Source organism: Typopeltis vanoorti, chromosome 4 (assembly GCF_054136105.1).
Source record: "Typopeltis vanoorti isolate ZY-2024b chromosome 4, IOZ_Tvanoo_1.0, whole genome shotgun sequence".
Taxonomy (NCBI): Eukaryota; Metazoa; Arthropoda; class Arachnida; order Uropygi; family Thelyphonidae; genus Typopeltis; species Typopeltis vanoorti.
This window is the reverse complement of record NC_143552.1, coordinates 132,699,331-132,724,108: the sequence shown is the minus strand read 5'-3', so window position 1 is coordinate 132,724,108 and position 24,778 is coordinate 132,699,331. Positions and strand designations below refer to the sequence as shown.

Here is a 24,778-nt window from a genome sequence, read left to right as displayed (position 1 = left end):
TCCACTTGGTTGCCTTGTCCTGAAAATACTACAGTTGCAAACCTTGTTTGCTTACACATGGATAAAGCATTAAACCAAGAATATAATTTCTTGGCATCTTTAATTTATAGTATAACCATGGGAATTATGGGAAGTGCCAGTACCCAGTCTTTGTAGTGGCTTTTCCCATAATACATAGCATTATACATGTCAGTAAGGATATGTGCTTTGCATCATGGGATATTAAGGCAATGAAAATATTTCAGGCACAAACTTTGTTTGCTTACACTTGGATAAAGGATTAAATCAAGAAATTTCTTGGCATCCTTAATTTATTGTACATACGTTCTTTGAATGGCTTCAAAGTTTCATAAAGTTTCAATGAGTAATTCTGTTTGCTTACCTGTTCTTCATCATCAAATTCCTGCCATGTACCCCCAAGAGGTGTACAGGATATGATATTACTACATGAAAAAAAATTACATCATTACTAACTTCCTATCTACAATTTATCTCGAAATCAGTCTGTTACTTGTCAAGACTCCAACATTATCAGATCTTATATTTCTATCGTCTAAGGCACTTTGTACCGTATCAATCCACCTATATCTTGGTCTTCCTCTGGGTCGTTTTGCTGCCAACCTGGCAGAGAACACTTGTTTTGCTACTCTTTCTTCACCCATTCTGTTTTACCACCTGAGATTAGCTCTGCTGACGCACTCCTGGATACCGACAATGTCAAGTTCTTTCCTAATATCCTCGTTTTTAATATGATATTGTCATTGATGCCATCTGTTCATGCCTCTAATCTTTCTCAGGACTCTCATATCTGTGGTCTTTAGTCTTTGGTCAAATGTTTTACTTCTGACCCAGCTCTCAGATACATAAGTTAAAACTAGTTCAAACACTGTCTTGTATACAGCTAATTTAGTGTTCCGACTAATTTCTCTCTTATTCCATACAAATTTATTCAATTGACTTCCCACCATACCAGCTTTGTTGATTCTGCTGTCTATTTCTATATTTAATTTACCATCTTCACTAAAAATCGTGCCTAAGTAGCTGAAATGTTTTACTTGTTCCACAGGTTCTCCATTCACAACACAGTTGACATTTTCAATGATTCTACCTATTTTCATTGTCTTTGTCTTTTTATTGCTGACCTTCATACCATATCTATTACAACAATCATTCAATTTAGTCAGAGAATCTTGCAGACTTGTAGCGGATTTATTTAAAAGTATAACATTGTCTGCATAGAGCAAAGAGCTGACATTAACATCTCCAATTTTAATATCATGTTTATTACCACTTTCCTTCATAATGTGATCCATATAAATAATGAATAACAGAGGAGATAATGTACATCCCTGTCTCACACCAGATTTAACATTAAACCATCTTTCTGTACTTCCTTCAATTCTAACTGCTGACTTACAACTCAAATAAAGACTAAGTATTGCTTGATATAATGCCCCATTGATACCATATAACTGTAGTGTATTGAATAGTTTCTCTCTTGGCACCTTGTCATATGACATTTTCAAATCGACAAAACTTAAATACAGATCTTTGTTATATTCCCATGATTTCTCCACTATTTGTCGTAAAGTGAAGATCTGATCCTGACAGCCTCAATTTGGCCTGAATCCAGCTTGTTCCTCACCAAGCATTTCTTCCAGAATTCTTCTCAATCGTTTCTCAAGTATACTTACATATATCTTACCAGGAACACTCAGTAGGTATATACCTCTGTAATTCTCACATTCAGTTTTATTTCCCTTTTTATATATGGGCACTATGAGAGCTCTGCTCCAATCGTCTGGAATTCGCCCCTCTGTCCAGGCATTCTGAACCATATAGTGCAGCCACTGTAAGACTTTTATACCATACTTCAGCATTTCTGGTTGAATATCATCTACTCCTGCTGCCTTTCCACATTTCAAGCCTTTGATGGCTTTTTCTACTTCAAGTATGGATATGTATTCCTGACTGCATGCCTGGTCAGTGTTTTTTACCACTGTGCTGTCATCACTGCTTGTTTCATTTAGCAGTTTTTCAAAATAATTACTCCATACTTCAAGGATATCTTTTTCTCCCGTTTTAATGTCACCTTTATCATCTCTAACTCCTTTTACAGCACTCTTTCCTCCATTTCTAAGCTTCTTCAGCAACCTCCAAAATATTTTGCCACCTTCTTGATATTTATCTTCTATATTCTTGCCAAAGTCTTCCCATGACTTTTGTTTAGCTAGTTTTACACAGTGTTTAGCATTCTTGCATTTGTCTCTGTATTCTCTAAGAGCACAAGCTGACTTTTTTGACAGGAACTTTTGATATGCTTTCCTCTTTTCCTTCACTGCCTCTTTAACTTCCTGTGTCCACCAGGGAGTTCTGATTTTTCTATCCTTGCAGACATCTTCACCACATGTCTCTCTAGCTGAATCAATCAGGGTTTTCTTCAAGACTTGCCACTGAATCTCCAAGGTTTGGTTCCTGTTCTCAAACTCTTTCATTATTATTTCAATAATCTTTGCGTATTTTAGTCTACAGTTCATATCAGAAAGCTGCTCAACTTTTATTCACTTTAAAACTTTCTTACATGTCATTCTTTTCAATATTAAATTCAATTTTATCCTGCTCAAGACTAAATAGCGATCACTTCCAATTTCAAATCCTCTGTACACTCTGGTGCCTTCACCAGGGAGAAAACATCACTATCAACAATAACATAGTCAATGAGACTTTTTTTTATTCCTTGCTTGTTCTCTCCATGTGAATTTGTGCACATTTTTATGTTGGAACATGGTGTTAGTAATAACCAGTCCATGTCCTGAGCAGAAATCCAACAGGTATTTGCTATTATTATTAGCTTTGCTCTTTTCTCCAAATTTTCCCAAAAGATTTTTGTATATCTGACAATCACTTCCTACTCTGTTATTTAGATACCCAACAAGGACCAACTTTTCCTTTTTCATAGTGTCAGTAGCTTTCTCTAGAGCATCAAAAAATTCCTCCACTTCTACCTACCTTAGTAGAACCTTCTGTGAGACCATAACCACAAATAAGTCTCATTGTCCAGTTCCCCATTCTGATATTTGCCCAAATCACTCTGACACTGCCTGCCATTCAAGAAGACGAGCCTCATATTTTCTGTTGAATACTATGGCTACTCCTTCTTTTCTTTGATTTTCACTGCCTGAATATAAAATTTGTATTTATTGCTCAGAAAGATCTCACCAGTTTTTGTCTTTTTTGTTTCAGTCACCCCTATTATGTCGATCTGGTACTAATTCTTCTGCTAGTTCCATTTCTTTACCATTCAGGCTTCTTATGTTGATAGTACCGATCTTTAACTCTGGTGATGTTGAGTTGGGGCGTGTTTTCAGGTTTGTTCCAGTAATTGACTTTTTGCTGTTCGCCCTGGTGAAAACAACAAGGGCCTTGTTTAACTGGGCGATGCCCCAGCCAGCATGAAATTTTGTCATGTTGTACCATCATTTTGTATTTTGGTTTAACCAATAGGAATATAATTTGGTCGGCTAAATCCCAAATTACCAGCCCATCCTCGTTAGTTCAGTATCCAGGTAGATACCCAACAGGGTGCACCACCAGATGGTGAGGATTGGACATTAGGTCAGAAGCCCTGGTCGGTTCTCCGCATTCCTTTAAAGGCTATGTGGAGGTCTCCTCTTCTTTTAATAACAGAAAATACACCTCTATATATACACACACACCTAACATGCACTGATTAGGAATTAACATATGCAAAATACGTGACTTTTAAATATGACCTACTGGTGTTCTGGATATCTGATTTCTGATGAATCAATAAACTGAAACAGCTGTCAAACCAGGAAATTCATGGTCAAAAATACTATTAAAACATAATATACACTATGAACAAAGTGAAGGAGTGCAAGATGTTTGTACATAAAGTTCTTTGAATAGCTTCACAGTTTTAATGAGTAATGCTGCTTGCTTACTTACCTGGTATAAAGCAATAATGGAAATTTATTATCCTCCAATTTTAATAACAGAAAATACACCTAACAGGACTTTAAGTTTAAAAAAACACACCCTCCCACCACTAACAAGAGAATTCATGCTAATCTCTTCTCAGGAGGTAGATAGGCATAAACCAAGAACCCAGTTCAAAAACAATTTTCAAGAATTCATCAGACATTCAAACTGACTAGCAAAACCATATAGTTGCATAAGTAGTGGTATCAGTACTTAATTTAGGATAATAAATATGATATGTTTCATCTTTTGTCCAAAGGTTAATAAGGAAACACAAGACAACATAGTTTAGGTTTTAAATATCGAATTCTGCAACTCCCCTGACATGTTTGGTACATATTGGCCTTCCTCAGAAGATTACTATTTGCATAATATACAAAGCTTTGTTTTTTACTCCTTGTGGTATGTAAAAGATGAATAAAGTGAAACTTTCTTCCATTATTTAAATTTAGATTAAAATGAGTGAACCTGGTAGGAAGACTCCAGTTATATATATATATATATACTAGGGGGCTCTGCCCCCCTGATGCCTACGGCCTACCCTATGTATCGAGTCATTGGAATTCAAGGAGAACTGGCTTGCCAGTCCGGAACACGGGGGTTGGCTACTTAACACTCAGGGGCTACCCTGAGTGTTAAGTCTTCAAAGGGGGGGGGGGGCTCCAGCCAACCCCTGTGTTCCGGACTGGCAAGCCAGTTCTCCTTGAATTTCGATGACTCGATACTTAGGGTAGCCCTGAGTTTCAAAATGTTTCAAATAACTTGACAAAAACGTTACAGCCTACATCCGTTTCCAATTTCAGCTTATCATTTTATAGTAGAGTAGATATATAGCTTCACTATTCATATAATCAGTCATCTGTAATGTATTAGCTAAATGCTGGATCTGTATCAAAAATTAATTATTTTTGCTTCTATTCTGTAGTTATGGAGTCCATGATATTCACAAGTATTGCCTTTACTGATTCCTTTGTTGTAATGTAATGTTTGAAAATTATGACACCAGTGAAATTCAAGATATTTTTAACAGGTGTATAGTAAATTCTGTAATGACCTGGATGGCTCATGATAATCTAACATTCAATTTCAGTGCTGGTGATCTCTAGCTTATTTAGGTGGTTTTCTCTTATTAATTGCTTGGCATTCTAACAATAATAATGATAATCTAACATTCAATTTCAGTGCTGGTGATCTCTAGCTTATTTAGGTGGTTTTCTCTTATTAATTGGTTGGCATTCTAACAATAACAATAATTTTTAGTAATAGATACAAGTTTGGTTGATGTAGGATTTTCTTCCTTTTTTGCTATAATCAGACCTATTTGTTAAGCAAAATAATTAAAAAAAAAAAAAAAATCAGCTAACGCCTTTTTATTCCCGTATACGGGAGTAGGCGAGGCCATTTAGCCCTATCTAACTTTTGGAGACTGAGTGGGCAGTTCAATCTCCACTGGTACCCAATCAGAGACAGATGGCCCAAGGCTATCACTAATTAAGCGGTATGCAGTGAAGAGAGACGGCTCAAATGTGCCGCCATCTCGTGGTCCCTGACCCTAACACAATATATTTAATGTATGAAATAATGTGGGTTCTACGGTCGATTTTCTTGAGTTTACAGGACGAAAAACCTGAGTTTCCGGGAGGAAAAACCTGCTTGCCCGTGCCAGAGATCGACTAACTCGGGAACCGGTCGAAAAAAGGCTTAGAAAAATTTCCTCTAGTCGCCGACTAGACTCGAAACCAAGTCTTCCTTCATGCGGCCAAGCGCGGCGGTGTGCAAACGCCACATCCGCTGAGCTACACAGGCTCCTTCATAATTCAAAAATTATAAATAATTCAAAATTATTATAATAATAATTTTGAATTATTTTGAATAAATGAAATTGAGTCATTTTAATTTTATTATTAATTAACACAAAACAAAATTATGCATACAATGTATAAGTCAAAAAAAAATAGTTTCAGTTGCTATGATAATGATGGTATCACTCTACAATACAAGAATGCTATTATAAAATGCACTTTTTCTTATTGTCTACAATATTTCCATATTTATTATTTTTTTAAAAAAAAGTCAACCACTGATCAACAAAATAATCTAATAATTAAGGAATCGACAACATACACTAGAAATATAAATTAAAATAACTTTAATAAATACTTTCCAATATTTTGGCAACGTCACATTGCCATCTTCTTGGGAACTTAAAATAAAGAACAGGTGCACACAAGTACTACATAACAGCAAATTTGCTGTTTTGTAGTAAATAAGGTATTTGCTGTTATGTAGTACTTGCATGAACCTGTTCTTTATTTTAAGTTCCCAAGAAGATGGCAACGTGACGTTGCCGAAATATCGGAAAGCATTTATTAAAGTTATTTTAATTTATATTTCTAGTGTACGCTGTCAATTCCTTAATTATTAGTTATCATGTTTAACCAGCGTATAAGCCTTTCAACAAGAAAAACAAAATAATCTTTTTTTTTATAAGTAATATTTTCTTTGTTACTTGAATTTTAGTATCTGGTAACATATCACTGTTAAAAGTGATCTAAACTTTAATTAAGGAAATAAGTTTTCTGCATCAAAATATCTTATTAGGTCAGCAGTTGAAGTTGTTTTATGAATCTTTTCATAGAATGAATATAGTTCAACATAAAAATTATTACAGCAATTATATGAGTTAAATTTTTCAAAATTGTTTACACAGCCACCCTGATAACATACATAAGGCAATAAACTCAATTTAGTAAGATTCTGCAATGTTTTATATATATATATATATTGACCCCTTACACAAGAATGACATGCATGGGAAAACTGATCAGAGAAAAAAGAAGGAATCTGTTTAATGTGTTTCTTGGAGGTTTATCAAAGTGATGATAATGGAGTTGGAGGTTGTAGTTTTTGGAGAAAAGAGTGTGAAGATTGTACCAAATGTCTAACGGAATGTAGAGAAAGAACAGTGGAGATTTCATTGTAGCAATGTCTATGAAAAGACAATGCAGAAAGAGAGTGCATATGAAAAAGTTTATGATAGAGCAGCGATTTTCAACCTTTTTCATAACACAGCACACCTAGACTAATTATTAAAATTCTGCAGCACACTAAAAATATATTCTTTTAATTTTTTTGATGATCTGGCAAAAAAATAGGTGTCATTTTGATTGATTTACACACACAAGAGGATGGAAGACGAGACACTAATAAATAAATGCACAAATTACAACATTATTTCTTTCAATTAATTTGTTTTCATAAATCTCGAGGCACACCGGTTGAAAATCGCTGTGATAGAAGAATCATACATTAAATGGGATATTCTCTTTTGAAAAACATTAAGCATTCTTAGGAAAGTTTCTGGTTTCTAAGGTTGGGTGAATGTTAGATTTATAAAGTGCAAGGAGTTGTTTAGGCAAGAAGTAGAACAGGGGACACCTAGTTTTTTGCGAGCTGAGGAGATTATGATTGTGATCTATTTGTGCAAAGAAAGGCCGGATCTGAAAGTTGGCCAAAGAAGATAAAACTTACCTTGATTGGAGATCAAAATATCAAAAGTAAGGTGAATGAAGTAAGATCTTTCTTCAGAGAAATAAGACAGGGTTATGTTCTGGCAACATTTAGATTCACTAGATTATCCCCACTCCATTATAGAATGGTGAGGAGATCAGGATTTAAGAAATTGGTTATGGAAGATCCTAAAGCTTGAAGAATCATTTGGGCACTACAAGGCTCGTCAAATAAAGAAGAATGGAATGTCAACAGCAAAACTATAGGTAGGATTTGAAATCAGTGAAAGAAAGTCATTAATAGGAAGAAAAGTATTGGTCAAAGTACAGATCCCTGAGATACCACAATACTGACATAAAAATCTGATAAGAGGTAACCAAACCATGACATGCAATGAATGATCAGAGAGGAAACTGGTAATCCAATCAAAAGGTGCAGGAGAGAGTCCATAGTATAGTTGCTTGCAGAAGGATTTGTTGCCTTAGAAATATAAGGTTGTCGAGAAGATGTGTCATGAAACAAAAGTGGTGAATCCATATTGGTAGGCCTACAAGAAGTGAAGTTGGTTGTGAATGACTTTTCACATTATTTTCAGAAGAATAAAGGCAATGGGATAATAAATTTGGTGGCTAACTTTTATCTCTCCCTCTCTTTATATAGCTTATATAGATAACACAGGATTGGTATTATAGAACACAAATTATAGCACAATTGGAGGGATACTACCTGGCCAGGGTACTGGCCTATATGAATTACAGGATTATCAAACTTGAGTCTTGAAGTCTTTCCAGCAAAAGATCAGATGGGACATGTGGTGAGTTGTGGTATAATGGGAGATGATTTTCCTTGGTTGTCTATACAAATCTATACAAGAGGCCATCCTTATCTTTAGGTGATGTTACCATGGTACCATCTGGATATGCAAGAAGTGGAAGCATGGAAAGGCAGAAGTTGCACCCAATATCCTTAGTGAGAAAAGGCTTGCATCCATTTGAGCAGAAAGAAAGAGTTTTGCATCTGTCCCTTTCAAAGTTTTAGAACAATTTCCATTATAGTACGCCCACAGATTCGAGACCCTTCGACACTTCTGTGCATGTCAACAGAAGGAGAATCCATTCCGATAATAGAGTAATCAATCCGTATTGTGAGATGAGTTGTTCATTATTACATGTCGGAAAATTAACTTCTCTTTTATGATCATTGTAGTTTTTAAAGTGTTAACTATGTTGCTTGTATAACAGTTGGAAAATTTTACCCAAAAAGCACATGATTTCGAGTATTGGCGACCAATTCGTACGTCCTTCATTTCTTTCTCCCCTTCAGCATGAATCGACTATTATTGCCAAGTCTCCAAGCGAAGCTCTCGAATGTGTGGGCGTACTATATCTTTCCTGGAATACACACCCTAATAACTTAGATCAGGCAATAAAAGCATAATACTAAAAGAATAAATCCAGTATGAACTATGAAAAACTCTGTTAATGCAAAATGTTTTATTTTTAAGCTTAGCAACTTCTTTGAAATAAGAGTTTCTATAAAAATTAAATAAAAATTTTTAAAACTGCAATCTTACATTAAAGCATACACACACTAATAAAGCAAACTGAAAAATGTTATAATCTAAATCAGATTTTGCCAAATTGATTCAAAGGCTTAGATCAAACTTTTAAGCATTTAGTTTTGGCAGTGAACTCTCAACTGCCAAATCTAAAACTTACTCAACTTATAAGACCTATCAAACATAACATAATACAAGGTGCAATCTTTTAAGAATGACAGATGTGATCTGTGAATTGCAATTATCAAGTTATGCTTTGAATTAAAACTTCCTCATAATTTACTATATACATCAAAATGATAAACATTTGTGTGGTTAAACAGTGGGGATAATCTAAAATATTATGTTATGTGCAATTCTTCTTTATAGAACATTTTTGAAAAAAGGTAATTTTAATTAATAAAATGTACAATGCACAACTTATTTATCTAATAAAAATCTTTTGAGTTTTACTACTCACTTTCAAGAGATTATATGAAGGATATAACACTCATCTGTCTGCCTGATATATATAATCAATAATTACAAACTACAGAACATGTATGTATGTGTATATATATATATATATATATATATATATATATTACAGCATTGTTAATCTTATTCTTATGTTCTTTATGTCTATAATCTTAATAGAAAGAAAGGTTTAATATAGAAAAGATTCTCCTAAAACACTGTGCACATAAGTGCACACTCCATATGCATGTATTTGCATGATTTTTATAATTTATTACAAAAATACAGTGACTTACTTCTGCAAACACCATTAAGAACAACAACTTTCAAAGTTTTTAATATATCTCCAGTCACTTGGTAATAAGGTACACAATCACAGTTCATCATAGGGGGAGCATGTTGTGATTTGGATTTCCTGAATCCAGATGCAATTCTTATTAAGAGAGAGTTTGAGATTTTAAACATGGAATCACCACCACCACACATATATCTTCCATAGTATGCAGTTTACAAAGAAAGGTTACATAAATATCGAAGACTGGATGACCTTCAGCAAGAGATTCATCAAGCATTTCTCAAAAAAATAGGGAAAAAATTCAATAATGTAAACAAATAATTGAAAATACTGTGATTACAGTACAGTGTACTTAGAAATCATTACAAGCTACTGCAATAAATCAAAATTAATGACAATGTGACTAAATTTAACTTTTGCTCTGGGTTACCAATGAAGATGAAAATTTTGTAATGATTTTTTATTATTTTGTGTGTGTGTGTGATAAAGCCCCTTTTTAAATTTGTACATTATTAGTATCATGTGAGGCTATGCAAACAATAAACCAGGAACAGTTCAGTTTAATGTGTTTATGTACATCTCTAAGTAAGGGATATGGTCCATCCTTCTCCTCCGAAAAAATAAGATCATTTGGACGTGTTCGATATCATTAGTGCTGCAACTTGCAGAGGAGCTTCACAATATTTTTTCAGCAGATTGGTATATGACCCAATGCAATAATGGCTTCAATATTTGATCTTATCCTATTAATGTTTTTTTTAAATTGTTCTGCTTATTGTATCAATGCAGGTCAGTGTTCAACAGAAAAAAAATAAAATAAATGACCCAGCTATCAATTCATTTGACATACAAATGTTATGTGAGAAGGTGAAAACCTTTATTACATTTGTAACATAGCCAACACCTGTAAATAAAACTTTGAGAGATATTCTTCTTAATGGCTTAAGTTTGGCTTCTCTACATTTTTCTATTTCTTGTTATAAATCTTTTAAAGTGTAAAAATCTATTATACTAACCATGTATATAATACATATCTTATTAAATGAAGGCTCTCCAAGAATATGCAAACAAAAGAAACCATATAATTGCATGCACAAGTGAAATGATACAAGTACAATAAATCTTTGTATCTGGACACTTTTAGGACAAACTATTTATGAATGAAAGCTAAATTCATTTGACTGAATATCTGTTAATTATTAATAAAGTCAATTACAAAAATAGTAACATATATACACATAAGTGCTTGACATCAATATCACAACCAAATTTTAAAAATATTTACATTCACTGACAACGTTATTTTAATATGTCCATAAGTGGAATAATCATGCAACAAGTTTTGTTTTTTAAATACATGCTAGCATAGACAAGTTCATTTTATTAATTATATACAAGAAACAAAGAACCTCACGTGGTTTGAATCACTTTCCCCGTATCTTCCTTTCCTCTATAAATAGTTTTCCCAGTTGTCCACGGTAAATATTTATACTTCATCATGTGCTGTAAGTGAAACATTTCTTGTGAGATAAATATAGAGCTTCATATTACATAGCAATTAAAAGAAATAAACAAGAAAAAAAATTTTTTTTTTTAAATTTTCCATTTATATGATGAAAATTTTCTTTTGAAACAAAGTAATTAGACCTTTATGCAATGAATCATCATTATTATTATACTTTACGTGGAATGATACAATTTGTATACATATATAGGCATAGTATTTTACAAACATTAATGCTAGTGCTTAGATCAGGACAATGGGAAGGTGCACCACAGAAAAGAGAATCTGTTTAAGTTTGGCTTGAGTTATTCAGCATAGAACTACAGCATGCTGGTGAGGCAAAAACTCTATTGTATTTGGAGAGTAGTAAAGATTGTCTAGTATACAGGGAGTTAGTGAAAAATATCAGTTAAATCACTGCAAATATTTTGGCATCAGTCCTACCTTCTTGGGGTTAAACCAGAAAGCATTAGTTGGAATTATATAATGGCTGAAATAACTGTTCTGTCAAATTCATTTCTTGTCTTGACTGCTTCTCTGCAAAGTCACTCAATTTTCTATCCTTGAATATTTATAATATCCTAGACAAGATTTGAACCCAGGTTCAAATCATCTAAGGGCAAATGTTGAGGTTGCACTCCAGAGGTGCTGTAAAACCAGAAATGCCAGCTGGAATTATGACAGTGAGTAATGAAAGTTACCTCACTATTACAGAAGTATAGAGAAAAATTCTCAAATTCAAAGATAGAAAACTGAACTATTCAATGTAACAGAGAAGCAGTCAAGAAAGTAAATTAATTTGACAGAACAGGCTACTGTGAGTCACTGAAGACTGTAAAGTAAGAGATGCCAGATTTAGCATTCACTGACATAGAATGAAGAATAAAATGTCCAAGCATTACAAAAAAAAAAAAGTATGTAATTTAGGAAATTACAATAAATGGTGACTGATAGCTGATATCATGTTGGAGGTTTAATGGAATATTTAAAGCACTGGGAAAGGATTAAAACTAATTTTAATGCTTGATGCTTTACATAAAATCATATAAAAATAAACAAACTCAGCTTTAAGAGCGTAGGTAGGAGTCGGGTTCATGATAAGTAAATACAATCAATAATTGAAAAAAAGATAATTTAATGAAGAAAACATTCATTTTTTACAATGTGAATGGGCAACTAACTTGGCAATGTTTTTCCTTGACCAGCTTATCAATGTTGGTATCAATGTTGGAAATTGCTATGCGCAGAGTATTCTCAAGATGTTGGTCCATAATCTGAGTTCTTGTCTTGGACTTCACATGCTTCATTCTGGAGAAGAACTGCTCACATAAGTATGTGCTTCCTAACAAAGCGAACATCTTCAAAGCATGCCGGCAAAGATTAGGGAATGCGTCCTCAGAAATGTAGTCTTTGTAAAATGTAAGCAAGGGCACATTGAATAATTTTTCTCTCAAAAAAGAGTTGTGTTGGAGTTCAAGCAGCTCCATTTGTACTGAGACTGGCATTTCGACAGCATTGACACTGAATGGCACTGAAAAGAAATCTAAAGAAGATTGTTGGTTACGAAAATCACTAAATTTCTCTTTGGACTCACTTCACAACATGGCTAATTTTGTAGTGTATTCATCAGGAAATGAACAGTTGGACTCAGCGAGAAGCTGAAAATGAGTTAAGTCTTTCTTTGTGAGTTATGCCTCCCAAAGTTTGAGCTTGGCCACAAAAGCTTTGATGTGATCAAACAGAGTGTGCACCAGTTGATCTTTAGATTGTAGCCGCGTATTTGGGTCATTCATATGCAACGAGATGTCGGTCACAAAGGAAAAGTTTGTCATCCACTTTGGATCATTACATTCCGCAATCGGATTCCCCTTGGTTTGCATGAACTGCTGTATTTTGCTCCTTAAGTCAAAGACTTAAGAACCTTCCCTCTGCTCAACCAACCAATGCACATCACCATAATAAACCACATTGCCGTGATCCACTTCGCACTCATGGGTCAAAAACTCTTGGAATTGATGATCATTCAATCCTCTTGCCCTAATAATGTTGATGACAGTCACAATAACTTTCATGACATTCTCAAATCCAATGGTTTTCGCACCAAATTTTCCTGGTGGATTAAACGGTCATAATGGACAAAATCTTTTCCTTCTAGTTCCGTTCTTTCCATAGCATAGCAACAAACTCTTTGTTCTTTCACATCATAACAGGGGTACCATCAGTTATCACACCCTTGAGGTTGGTTAAGCTGAAGTCAAAACACTGGAACGTTTTCCTGGCAGCTTCAAGAACATCAGTGCCTTTCGTCATTCCCTTCATATGTACGAGCGCTAGTTCTTCTGTCACATTGAATTGTTGATCAATGCCACGGACAAAGATAGCCAGTTGTGCTATATCCCTCACATCTATACTCTCACATCTAAAGCAAATGAATATGACGTAAATTCGGACTGTTTTTTTAAAGTTCCTTCAATGTCATTGGCAAGTTCTTCGACACGTCGTGCTACAGTTACCCCAGACAAACTTAGTTTTTTAAATACTTCCTTATTATTTGGGCACAGAATATCCCTAGCAGCGATGAGACACTTTTATGAGATCTCGTATTTATATGAAAATAACGACGCATCGAGAACCTTTAAGATATATCTGGAAGGCACTAGACAGCGCACTCAAATGAACTACTGCTTCAGCCATCTACCTGCGACGTTAGTACTAGTACTTAAGTATAACTTGGCGCTGGTAGATGGCTGAAGAAGCATGTCTATTTAATATTTATTTTTATAGGATTTTATGTAAAGCATCAAATGCACATCATTCCTTGTGAATCTGGAAAGCATCTTACAAATCTAAATACCGCAGTACAGCTTAGTGGCCTGCAGGCTTCATTGAAATTATTTTTTATTTAATCGCGTTTTAATGTTAAGTAGTTATTTTTTCAAAATGGACAGTGGACCACGGCAAAGAGCTCTGCGGGCTACAGGTGGCCCGTGGGTCATGCGTTGAAGACCCACGGTCTAGATAGTGAAATTACTATTTCCATCAACTATGGTAAGCATGTTTTAAGTTAACAGTGTTCATTTTTGCTAAAGCCTTTTAAAAAGTAATTTAAGTTTCTTATGAATACTTTCATCACTACTGATAGTTCTCAAACATAGCAAAGAAAGGACGGAACAGAATGAAGTGACACTGCATTGCCCTATAACTCCCCCCCACACACACACACACATTCTAGCTATCTATTCTGCCAGGGATTTTACTGAGGGATTTATGGGAAAGTATTGCCATTCTGTTACTAATAGAACAAACAATTCCTTTCCTGCTTATGCAGGAAAAAATTGATTATAAGTTTTGCCGGGGCATTAAGACTTCAAAATTCACTGGAATACTATGCACTCGTATTCAAATTAAATTTCTACTGAAGATACATACTCCTTATGTCTAATGAATAACGCACATTACACGAAAGAATGAAAGAGAAGTGTAAAGATAACGAAAAGGAAGCTAGGATTGATCTTTCAAGCCTAACATGAGCAAGATGTTGGTGTCAATTGTATAGTATAGATCATTTACCATCTACAACAAGGATTTCAAGAGCTGCAGTCAGAATTTTTCACTAATTTTTTTCTAGAATAGACAGCATAATGGCACAAATTATGAAATTTGAGCCATTATCTGAGATTCTCAAGCTAGGTCTGGGTGAAAATGAAGAGCTTTGAAAATAGCTACTGTGGCGTGTTTTTATCTTGTGTGAAAACAAGCCATAGTATGACAGCTAATGATAACAATATGCATTTCACCTACCTATTTACTAGGAAAACTGTCAGCACTTTTCGTAAATAAATATACTTGGATGGCAAGAGGACACGGATCGATAACAAATTATTCGTAAAACTTGATTTTGAACAAGGGTTTTTAGAAGCTCTGAATCGGAAAATGACCACTTCCTATTAATCTTGCAAATTCAATTTCCTATACAATGGCTGAGAAGAATGAAAGCAAAAACTAAAGAAGGGGAAGACCCCAGTATAAAGTGGCTTTTTCAACAAAGAATTAAAGATATGCAGAAGATATATGAAACAGTTCAAATGTGCTGATGAAATTCTTAAATCAAGATATGGATTTCCTGAATAGAATATGGGATGGGGAAGAAGCACTAGAATCTCGGAAGAGGGACAGTTCTTCCAGTTTATAAAAACTGGCAATTGTAAAATATTGTGGAATAAGACTTCTCAATAGTGGGTTACAAAATATATGCAAAAAACAAAACAAAACTAGAGAGTCATGAGTGTTATCCTACACTGATAGTAAGTTCAAAGAAAAGTAACTAACTAAAAAGCACAGTTTAATAAACAAACACAACATACAGCATTTATAGATGACAAGAAAGCCTTTGACTGTGTAAACAGAAATTAACTTTTAAACCACTCAATGACAATGAAACTCCAAAAACCAAATAACAGTAGCAATCTAAAATTTTTATAGGTATAACCTCAGAGCAAATTGGTAACTGATATGCCCTTTATGAACATTACCGTTTAATATATATATATATATATATATAGTAACACCACTGTCAGACACTGGAGACTGGCTGTTCATGGAAATATCCCATTATGAAGTGATAACCATTTGACACACTGTTATATGAAGATGATCAGATACTCCTAGAAATAATGAAGATGAAATGTGATATTCTGTGCATTATTTAAAGCTATGATGTAAAATTTAATCTGGAAATATCAATTGTAAAAATCAAAATGACAGCCTTTTAAGGAAAGGAACCAATTCAAAGTAAAACATGTGTTGAAAATATAACTTGAGCAAATAAACTGCTTTAACTATCTTGGTTTTAACTACCTGACTTCCAAAAAAGAAATTGATGTTAATAATAAAATTCAAATGTACAGCCAAATACTTAGAATAATTAATAATTTTTAATCCAACAAAAGTAAGAGGCATATCAGAATTAAAGCACGCAAGAGAAGCTTGGACCATCAGAAAACAAACTGATTAACAACAGCTTACATCAACTGAAATGAAATTTATGAGAAATACTGCAGGATACACATTACTAGACCTGATGAAAAACATAACAAATAAACCAAAAACAATACTTATAATACAGCATATCCAGCAATATAAACAAAATGGTTACAACATGTAAATAGAACGGAGACCAGCAGAACTTGACAGGTTCTTTGGTATATCCCTAGAGGAAGGAAATTGCAGGAAGACCACTAGGCCTACTACTGGATAGGATGATGATGATCCATACATGCATATGATACTGGATCAATGATAATATAATGCACCAAGAATCTAAGCTAGGTTATCAATCAGGATCACAATAACTAAAATGGCTGCTCACTGAAAAATTATCTTTCAGGAATTTCTTAGTTTACAGAAAAATGAAACCATGTTTTTTTTTTTTTTTTTTTTACTTAATATATGAAATAGGATCAGTTAGAATAAACACAGTTTTAAAAGACCTAGGTTCATTTAGTTGCCAAACTTAATAAAGTCATCATTTGTAACATATTTAGACAGTTTAGAACTTTTTTTTTTTTTAATAATGTTATTTATGTCTTCAACCTAAGCAGAAAAAGCACTTTTAAAATACAGAATCCATCAAAAAAATGTATACACACTTCTGTGAAGTTGGATTGAATTACAGTAGCAATGTGTAGTATGATGTTCTCTCAAAAGATGTCATTACTCACATGAATTCTAGCATCATCACGTGACCAGTAGGGCAGTCAAACAAAATGGCCAAGGCACGATTGTTGTTCAAGGAAAGCAGGACCAATGTAAGTGGTTTCAACACATGGTAGATGAGGATTAGGAGTTTGTGAGGAAGATGGTTTGGTCTGATGAAGCACAATTTAAGCTTAATGGAACAGTGAATTGGCATAATTGTGTTTACTGGGCTCAAAAAAATCCAGGCATTCATGTGGACAAGGCAGTCAATTTACCAGGACTCAATGCCTGGTGTGGATTGTTATTTAGGGGTTTAATAGGAGCATTCTTCTTTAAAGGTACTGTTACTGGTCAAATGTAAACCTAGACATGCTATGCATATCCATTTTACCTACCATTCATGTGCTTTTATAAGAATGATCAATTTCTCTGACCATTCTTCTTTAAAGGTACTGTTACTGGTCAAATGTAAACCTAGACATGCTATGCATATTCATTTTACCTACCATTCATGCGCTTTTATAAGAATGATCAATTTCTCTTCCAACAAGATGACGCACCCACCACACTACCATCGAGGTGCAGTTGAGCCCCCACCCCTCATGTTCTCCTGATTTAACACCTTTGGACTTCTACCTATGGGAGGGCTCTAAAAGACATAGTGTCGTAGAAAACCAGCTACACTGGTGGCCCTTCGGTAAGAAATTGAAACGGCATGCGCAGCAATCCCACTGGACACTTTGGCCAACGTTGCCAAAGCAGTAGTTCACTGTAATAATAAGTGTCCAGAAGCTAATGGTAACCACTTTGAGCACCTTGTGTAATTGTAGAAGTCAAAGGCAACTTGTATTCATCCCTTGATGTCTGTATAAATTTAGTATTATAATTTTTATACAGGTTTTTCTTTTGCTGAAGTGTGTATTCATTTTTTGACAGACTCTGTATATGTGGATTTCACTGACATTATCAATATTAATCTAAAGTTATATTTCAATTTTTGGTTTTGCCCAAACTATACTTGAATACATCAGTACTAGTGCCAAGTCGCAGATTTGGTGCACTTCTATCATTTAGCTTTCAAGAATCAAATGGCATGTTAGGTCTTACACAAATGTGAGACATGAGAAAATGTCTGAATGAAAACTTGCTGGTACACAGATAAATACATGATAGTTTACACTAGGGCCGTACTGAAATAATTAGTTTATTAAAAAGACATTAACATTTTGCCTTACTTACACAGACTTCTTCAGGTTTAAAAAAAAACCCAATGGACAAACAAACAAACAGGAAAAAGTTAGTAAGATGACAGCCACTATAGTTATGTAGGAATCTAATGATTTTTAAATTATGTCTAGACATGTTGATCATTGTTGTGAACACTGTGCATGTTTGCACAGTTAGCTAGGAGGCATTCTGACACATTAATACTAAGATTTATATCTAAGTGTTTAGGATCCAATGATAATTCTAAAAATTTCCAGATTTTTCTTTCGATTTTGTCATGTTTACTGGGGAAACACACATCTAAAGATGACTAACTAAATTTATTTAGCTAATTAGATTATTCAGCCAATATTTGCCTGAATTACCAAGGCATCTTCAGAGATACAAAGAAATATACCGGGCATGAGCATACAAGCCCCAGCAGGAGACAAACAGACTGATTAATAAAAGGCAGGACCCTACATCCTAACTGGTGCCCTCTATGGGTGTAGTAATGGAATCTTGCTGAAGGATTCAAAATGATAATGATCTATATATTTCAGAGACTATTATAGTAGTGTAATGCAGCCGAATTTGTTTAAGTTTACAGAATGGTGTGGTGCTGTGGCAGATTCCAAAAACCAGTTTTTCTAATTTAAATCTGAATCAGTATAAGGAGCTTTCTTTCATTGGATCCAGTGATCTATAACCATGGCATCGCATGGTCTATAGATCACTGGATCTATAGACCATGCCATGCCATGGTTATACCTAATGGCCACCCTGAATTGGCAGTACTTTGGCATTTATGAGACCTTGAACGCACACGTGCACACTCAACAACGAAGATACAGATTCAAACTTTAAATTTATAGATTTTTTTTCTTTTGCAATGTTTGTTGGTAGTTCCCTCATGTTATGCATCCAAAGAAGTCTTCTAAGAAGACAAAACTAGTTGTGCAGTTTCTCTCGGCTTTTAGTCATATAATCTATATTTAAATAAATAAATATATATATATATGGTTTTATATCAACCAATGTAAAAAAAAAAAAAAAAGCTATATACACTTGTACACTGGTGGTCAATTATGACTGCAAAATCAGGCAAATGCAGGAGAGAGAGAGAGAGAAAAGGAAAAATATTTTTTACTCTGTATTTTTTCTTATAAAAACAAAAAGAAAAAAAATGTATGTACACCACATTTCCATCTACTGGATTTGCAGAAATGCTATCAACTTTATTTACTGCAGAGATACTACTATTCTGTTTACCATTGCTTTTATTTTCAATGCACATTAAACTGTTGTACATGTACATCACTTTATACATGACAGAATTTGAGTTCAAGTACTGCTAATGTAAGGAGCTCAAAGCTGGTAAAAAAGGCTGCAAACCCCATGATATATTCAGGATTGCAATTATGACACATTTAAGAAAGTTTTCAGCACATATAGCAATGTGCTATAGTAATTAATAAAAAATGTCATGTAAACAACTGGTAGATCACTATCATGTAAGAATTTTCTATTGCTAGTTAAACCATGATTATTATTACAAAACATATTAGTAAAATAAATGTGCAAGCATCATTTATCATCCTATACATATTTATAAAGACTATTATTAATTCAAACAATTACCTTTAACTGCCGCTTCATTGTCAAACAGAAAAGTGTTATGAAGTAAAGCAATAAAATAGGCCAAAATACAGGAATGTTGAAGGCCTCAAAGAAGGTACAAAACATTGCAACAAGAATGGCTTTAGTTGCTGAATACCTAAATGAAAATAAAATTCCTTAATCAATAATTCCTAGGATATGTACATTTGTATTAATTATTATTGCTAGTATTTTACATATTTTTAAACTGTATAGATGAGTGTGTGTATTTCTGAATTTTTATACATGATAGCATTTAAAAAACATGAAAATAAAACATGATTTACTTCATACAATGTAGTGTGTTTAATGTACTCACTGCCAAGAGTGAATGATTTATGGTACAAAAGTGAAAGTGGAGAGAGAGAGAGAGAGAGGGGGGGTGTGTTGGAAATGTCTTGTGTGAGTGCAAGAAATGCATGCTGTGTCAAAATTGTGAGAATGAAGTAACTAACATTAATGATGTAAGGAAAGATAGCAAAAGTGTTGTAGTGAACATAATGGAAGGGATAAGCAATACTGGATAAAATATTAAAGTATTGAAGAAGTTACTGAAAGTAATGTGGATGATAAGGTGACTGAGGAGAGAAATAGCACTTATGCAGAGTCCTTCAGGTCAGGTAGTAAGGAGAAGTTATTTATAGAGATTCTATGATAAAAGATATACACAATGAAAATGTGACAAAAACCTTTTCCCAGGTGTAAAGATAAAGAATGTTAGTGAAGCTGTTAGTCTGCAGAGGGGGAAAGCAAAAGCATGGACTAAAGTTTTGGCAGTCCATGCTTTGAAAATGATTTGAAAGGTGAAAGATACGGAATGATAGGATAAAAAAGAATTGATGAAAGAAGTGAAAGTGAAGAGTGAGAAGGTAATGATTGCGAGTCTGCTGCCTTGGTATGATAGGACTGAACTGAGAAGGGCCATGATTGCTGATAGGTCAATGAGAACATTGGGCAGGAGGAACAATGTGTAATTTATAGATGTATGGAGTGAATTAGATAGAGGAAGGATTTGTATATGCCTGATGGACGGCATTTGAATAGTTTACAGTTAGAGGTTGGAAGTGCAAAATCAGAGAAACTGGAAGTACTGGGGATGAGGAGGGGGGAAAGACAATGCAGTCAAGTTTTAATAGACAAGTTTAGGTGTTAGACATTATTCATAACTTATCTTAATGGTATTACAACATCAAACCAACTTAAATTATAAAAAAAGACGTTTATTAATTGGCAAGTATTTCGCTGGATTTCAAACCAGCATCTTCAGAGCACAATGCATGCTACAGTTAACATGCAACAATGAGTAAGTGAAACTGTAATTTTTTTTTTTTTTTTTTGGAGGGAGCCAAAATAAGACTTGAGATCTTTTGTCCTTTACAATTTAAAATAATTTTCACTTACTCGTTGCCTGGTGATGATACTAAAACAGTAAATTTATAATCTTTTGTAAATGAGATTCACAATAAGAAACTTAAAAGTAAACAAAATCAAGCACAAAACCCTAAATGGCAAAAAATAAATTTTTGTTATATAACATGCATAAATAAATTTAGCAGTTCTCAAGCATCCCACATTTAAAATATGCAAACCAATGTGATAAACATTAAACCTTGGTCTTCACTATCTTTAATAGGGTGATATATAACTTGCTATGATAATATATAGCAAGTTATATATTATCACTCAGTGTGAGTGTGAATACAACTATAGGATCCTGGATGTGGATTTAGTCAGTGATTAAGTATCATTATTGTTATAATAACCTCCACAGATGCAGAAAGTTTTTTAGCTTGGGGGCTTATTATATGTTAAAGATACCAAGAAATTTTTACTTGGTTTTAATTCTTATCCCAAGTAAGAAAAAACTAATTTTGCAAGTGAAATATATATTCATGTCTGAGCTCTGAGCTACTTGTATATAGAAGCTATAATACAAAGCAACCCCCCCTCCCATTTCGGGCATGCATAATGGGAACGATTCGGTTATTACCCAGACCGGTTTCGACCTTTACTAAGGTCTCATCATTGGGGGCCAGACACCAAGGTTGAAGTAATGTAGAAGTCATATGTATCTTATATACAAATAGACAAAAGGTGCCTAAACTTTAACAAGTTTTTTATCTTTAACGTATAATAAACCCAAGGTAAAAAACTGTCTACATCTTTCTCTCATCCAGAGATTTTTATTAATAAGGTCAAGCACATTTTGCCTACTTGTATATGAGATATACAACTCTCCATGTAAAAAATCTACTCCTCACACTCTTCTTCACCACATCTTTATACAACTTTCAGGGATGGTCTCTCTTCCCAACTTACTGTCCACTCTTTTTATAATTTCTTAACCAACTTTAAAGTCTCTATCATATCACCTTATTCTTTCCTATCCACCAAACTCTGTAATCTATATTCCCTTAAATGCTCTGTATAACCAATATTCCAGAGTCCTGATAATACTTTAGTTATTCATCTTTGGATCAGCTAGTGTTTCCACATTAAAACAAAACTATGCAATCCAATAGGAATAGAATAGTCCATTTGCAGTCTGACTAATGCCGTATACAGAGGCACCATCACCTCCTTATATATCCTTTTTAATTATAACAGTAATATAATGTGCAGTCTTTGCAACCTGTGCTTGGAACTTTAGTTCACTATCTGCCATCACCGAGATTCCAAATCTCATCCACTTCCTGAAGCACAGCATTGTGTGAATAATGGTCAATGTGAGCCTCAAAACATTATTTCTACCCATGTAGTGGGGTTGTTTGTCATTGTAGTTGATGTTTGGCTGATGTGCAGATACTCTTCACAGAAGCTGTGGCATTTTATATAGTATCCTCCTACTAATCTGAACCTGTGTGCACTCTTTGAACTTCAGGCTGTCTTCAAAACTATACTACTGAGATTTTTGTAATAACTTTTGGTCCCTTGATGTTAACATCATGAGTTTTTCCACGTGTATTTCTTAACTGAAGTGGCATCTTTACATTTCCAGTGGCTGGTTAAGTTGACTACAGTTGATTTGGGGGTGTGCAGTTATTTTTCTTCTTGTTATTTGAATAGTAGACCATTCATATGCCATCCTATGAGAACGTGTTTCAAAGTCTGACACTTCTCCAGGTGCCACTGCTAAACAATATAAAGATATATAGTTAACTCTAGGGATATGTATTTGCACTATACAGCAATAAAAGCTACATGTGATGACAGGAATTTATATATGTTTTTGTTCTAAATCTGGCAATATCACAATACTGTCAAAACAGTATATATATATATATATTGTATTAGGTATGAGATTCCTCTTCATATTGGAAGACTCAATATTTTTTGATTTTGTTTTTTTTTTGTATTTTGGGGAATGTGGAAAGGCAGCAGGAGTAGATGATATTCGACCAGAAATGCTGAAGTGGTGGTGTAAATCTTACAGTGGCTGCACTGCATAGTTCATGTAGCAAGGCTTATACATTGGTCATACATAACTGGTAATTAGCTTAAGGAATTAACAACGCATATAACGGATATTAATTAAAGCAAACTCTAATGAATACTTTCAATATTTTGGCAATGTCATGTTGCCATCTTCAGGAACATACAAATATGGTATGTGCACACAGGCACTAACAAAAGCAAATGAGGAAGAAGGCAAGAAACTAATATTGTTCCTAAAGTCCTAATAGTGCCTTCTAGCGGGCTAATTGGATTGTCTTGGCTGCTGGGTTGAAGTTCTCATAATGTAGGCTTCCCAAATTTGGGGTAATTTCATGCACCCAAATTTGTTGAGGTTTGGAACGTTTTTTTAGAGCTATTGATGATTCCATGAATTTTCTTTCATACTTGAACTTGCTGCAGTGTATTATTTTAGTTTTCTTCCAACAAATTCTATGGCGGGTATCTAAGGCATGGTCTGCCAACCCAAAGTGGCTGTTCTGGTGAAACCGGATGTAGTCTTTGTGTTCTGAAATCCTGATATTTGCCGTCCTGTCTGTTTGGCCAAAGTAGGACAGTTTACAGCTGCAAGGGACCTGGTATATATCAGGTAGGTGTGGGGGGGGGGGGGGGGGAGTGGTTGGTCTTTGGTAGAGCGGATAAGGGATGCCAACTTTTTATATGGTCTGTAACACGAAGTCAGGTCATATTTTTTGAGGATATTGGTTATTTTCTCAGAGGTGCCCCAGATGTAGGGGATGATAATAGATTTAGTGTAATCTTTATTGTGGAGGGGGTTGTGGTTTACTGGTTTTAGTATTTTTTTGATTTTTCGGGGGCTGTAGCCATTGGCTAAGAAAGTGTTGAGGATGTGGTTTAGTTCAGTGGTTAGGGCACCGTGATCTGAGTAGATTAATTTTGCCCTGTTGAATAGTGTTTTCATAACCCCATATTGTTGTGATGGGGGGTGGGATTGCTGGTGAATGTATCTGCCTGTATGGGTGGTTTTCTATAAACAGAGAAAAAAACAGCCATCAGGCTGACAAGTGATTAGGTGTTGTTTTCCTCTTTTTCTAAGGTGAACTGGATGGGGTGTTGGTTGTTTAAGTGTGTTAGGAAGGAGTGGAGTGTATCTAAGCCATGTGGCCAAGTAGCGAACACATCATCCACATACCGAAGCCAAATAGTGGGTTTTTGTGGGGCAGAGTTTAAAGCTTTCTCTTCAAAAGGTCTCTATAAACAAGTTGGCCAAGGGTGGGGAAAGTGGTGAACCCGTGGATGTCCCCTCTATCTGTTTGTAGAATTTTCCTTGCCAAATGAAATAGCCTGAGTTCATTGTGAACTGAAACAGGGCTGAGATATCGCAAGGAAACTTGGCTTGGATGAGCTCTAGGGTTTCCTTGAGTGGGACATTAGTGAATAGGGAGGAGACGTTAAAACTGACCATCATGCGAGTGTG

General features: G+C 34.5%; 1 protein-coding gene across 2 annotated transcripts in view; it reads right to left on the bottom strand.

The window, feature by feature from the left end:
• LOC150107685 (protein RER1-like) overlaps window positions 1-24,778 on the bottom strand; it is a 121,780-nt gene that overhangs the window by 28,984 nt on the left and 68,018 nt on the right. For both annotated transcript variants that reach the window (XM_090392006.1, XM_090392007.1), the window contains exons 7-8: window positions 19,870-20,005; window positions 11,236-11,324 (exon numbers count right to left, since the gene is read on the bottom strand). In XM_090392006.1, coding sequence (XP_090248132.1) covers window positions 11,236-11,324; window positions 19,870-20,005 — 225 coding nt within the window. The remainder of the gene's footprint in view (window positions 1-11,235; window positions 11,325-19,869; window positions 20,006-24,778) is intronic.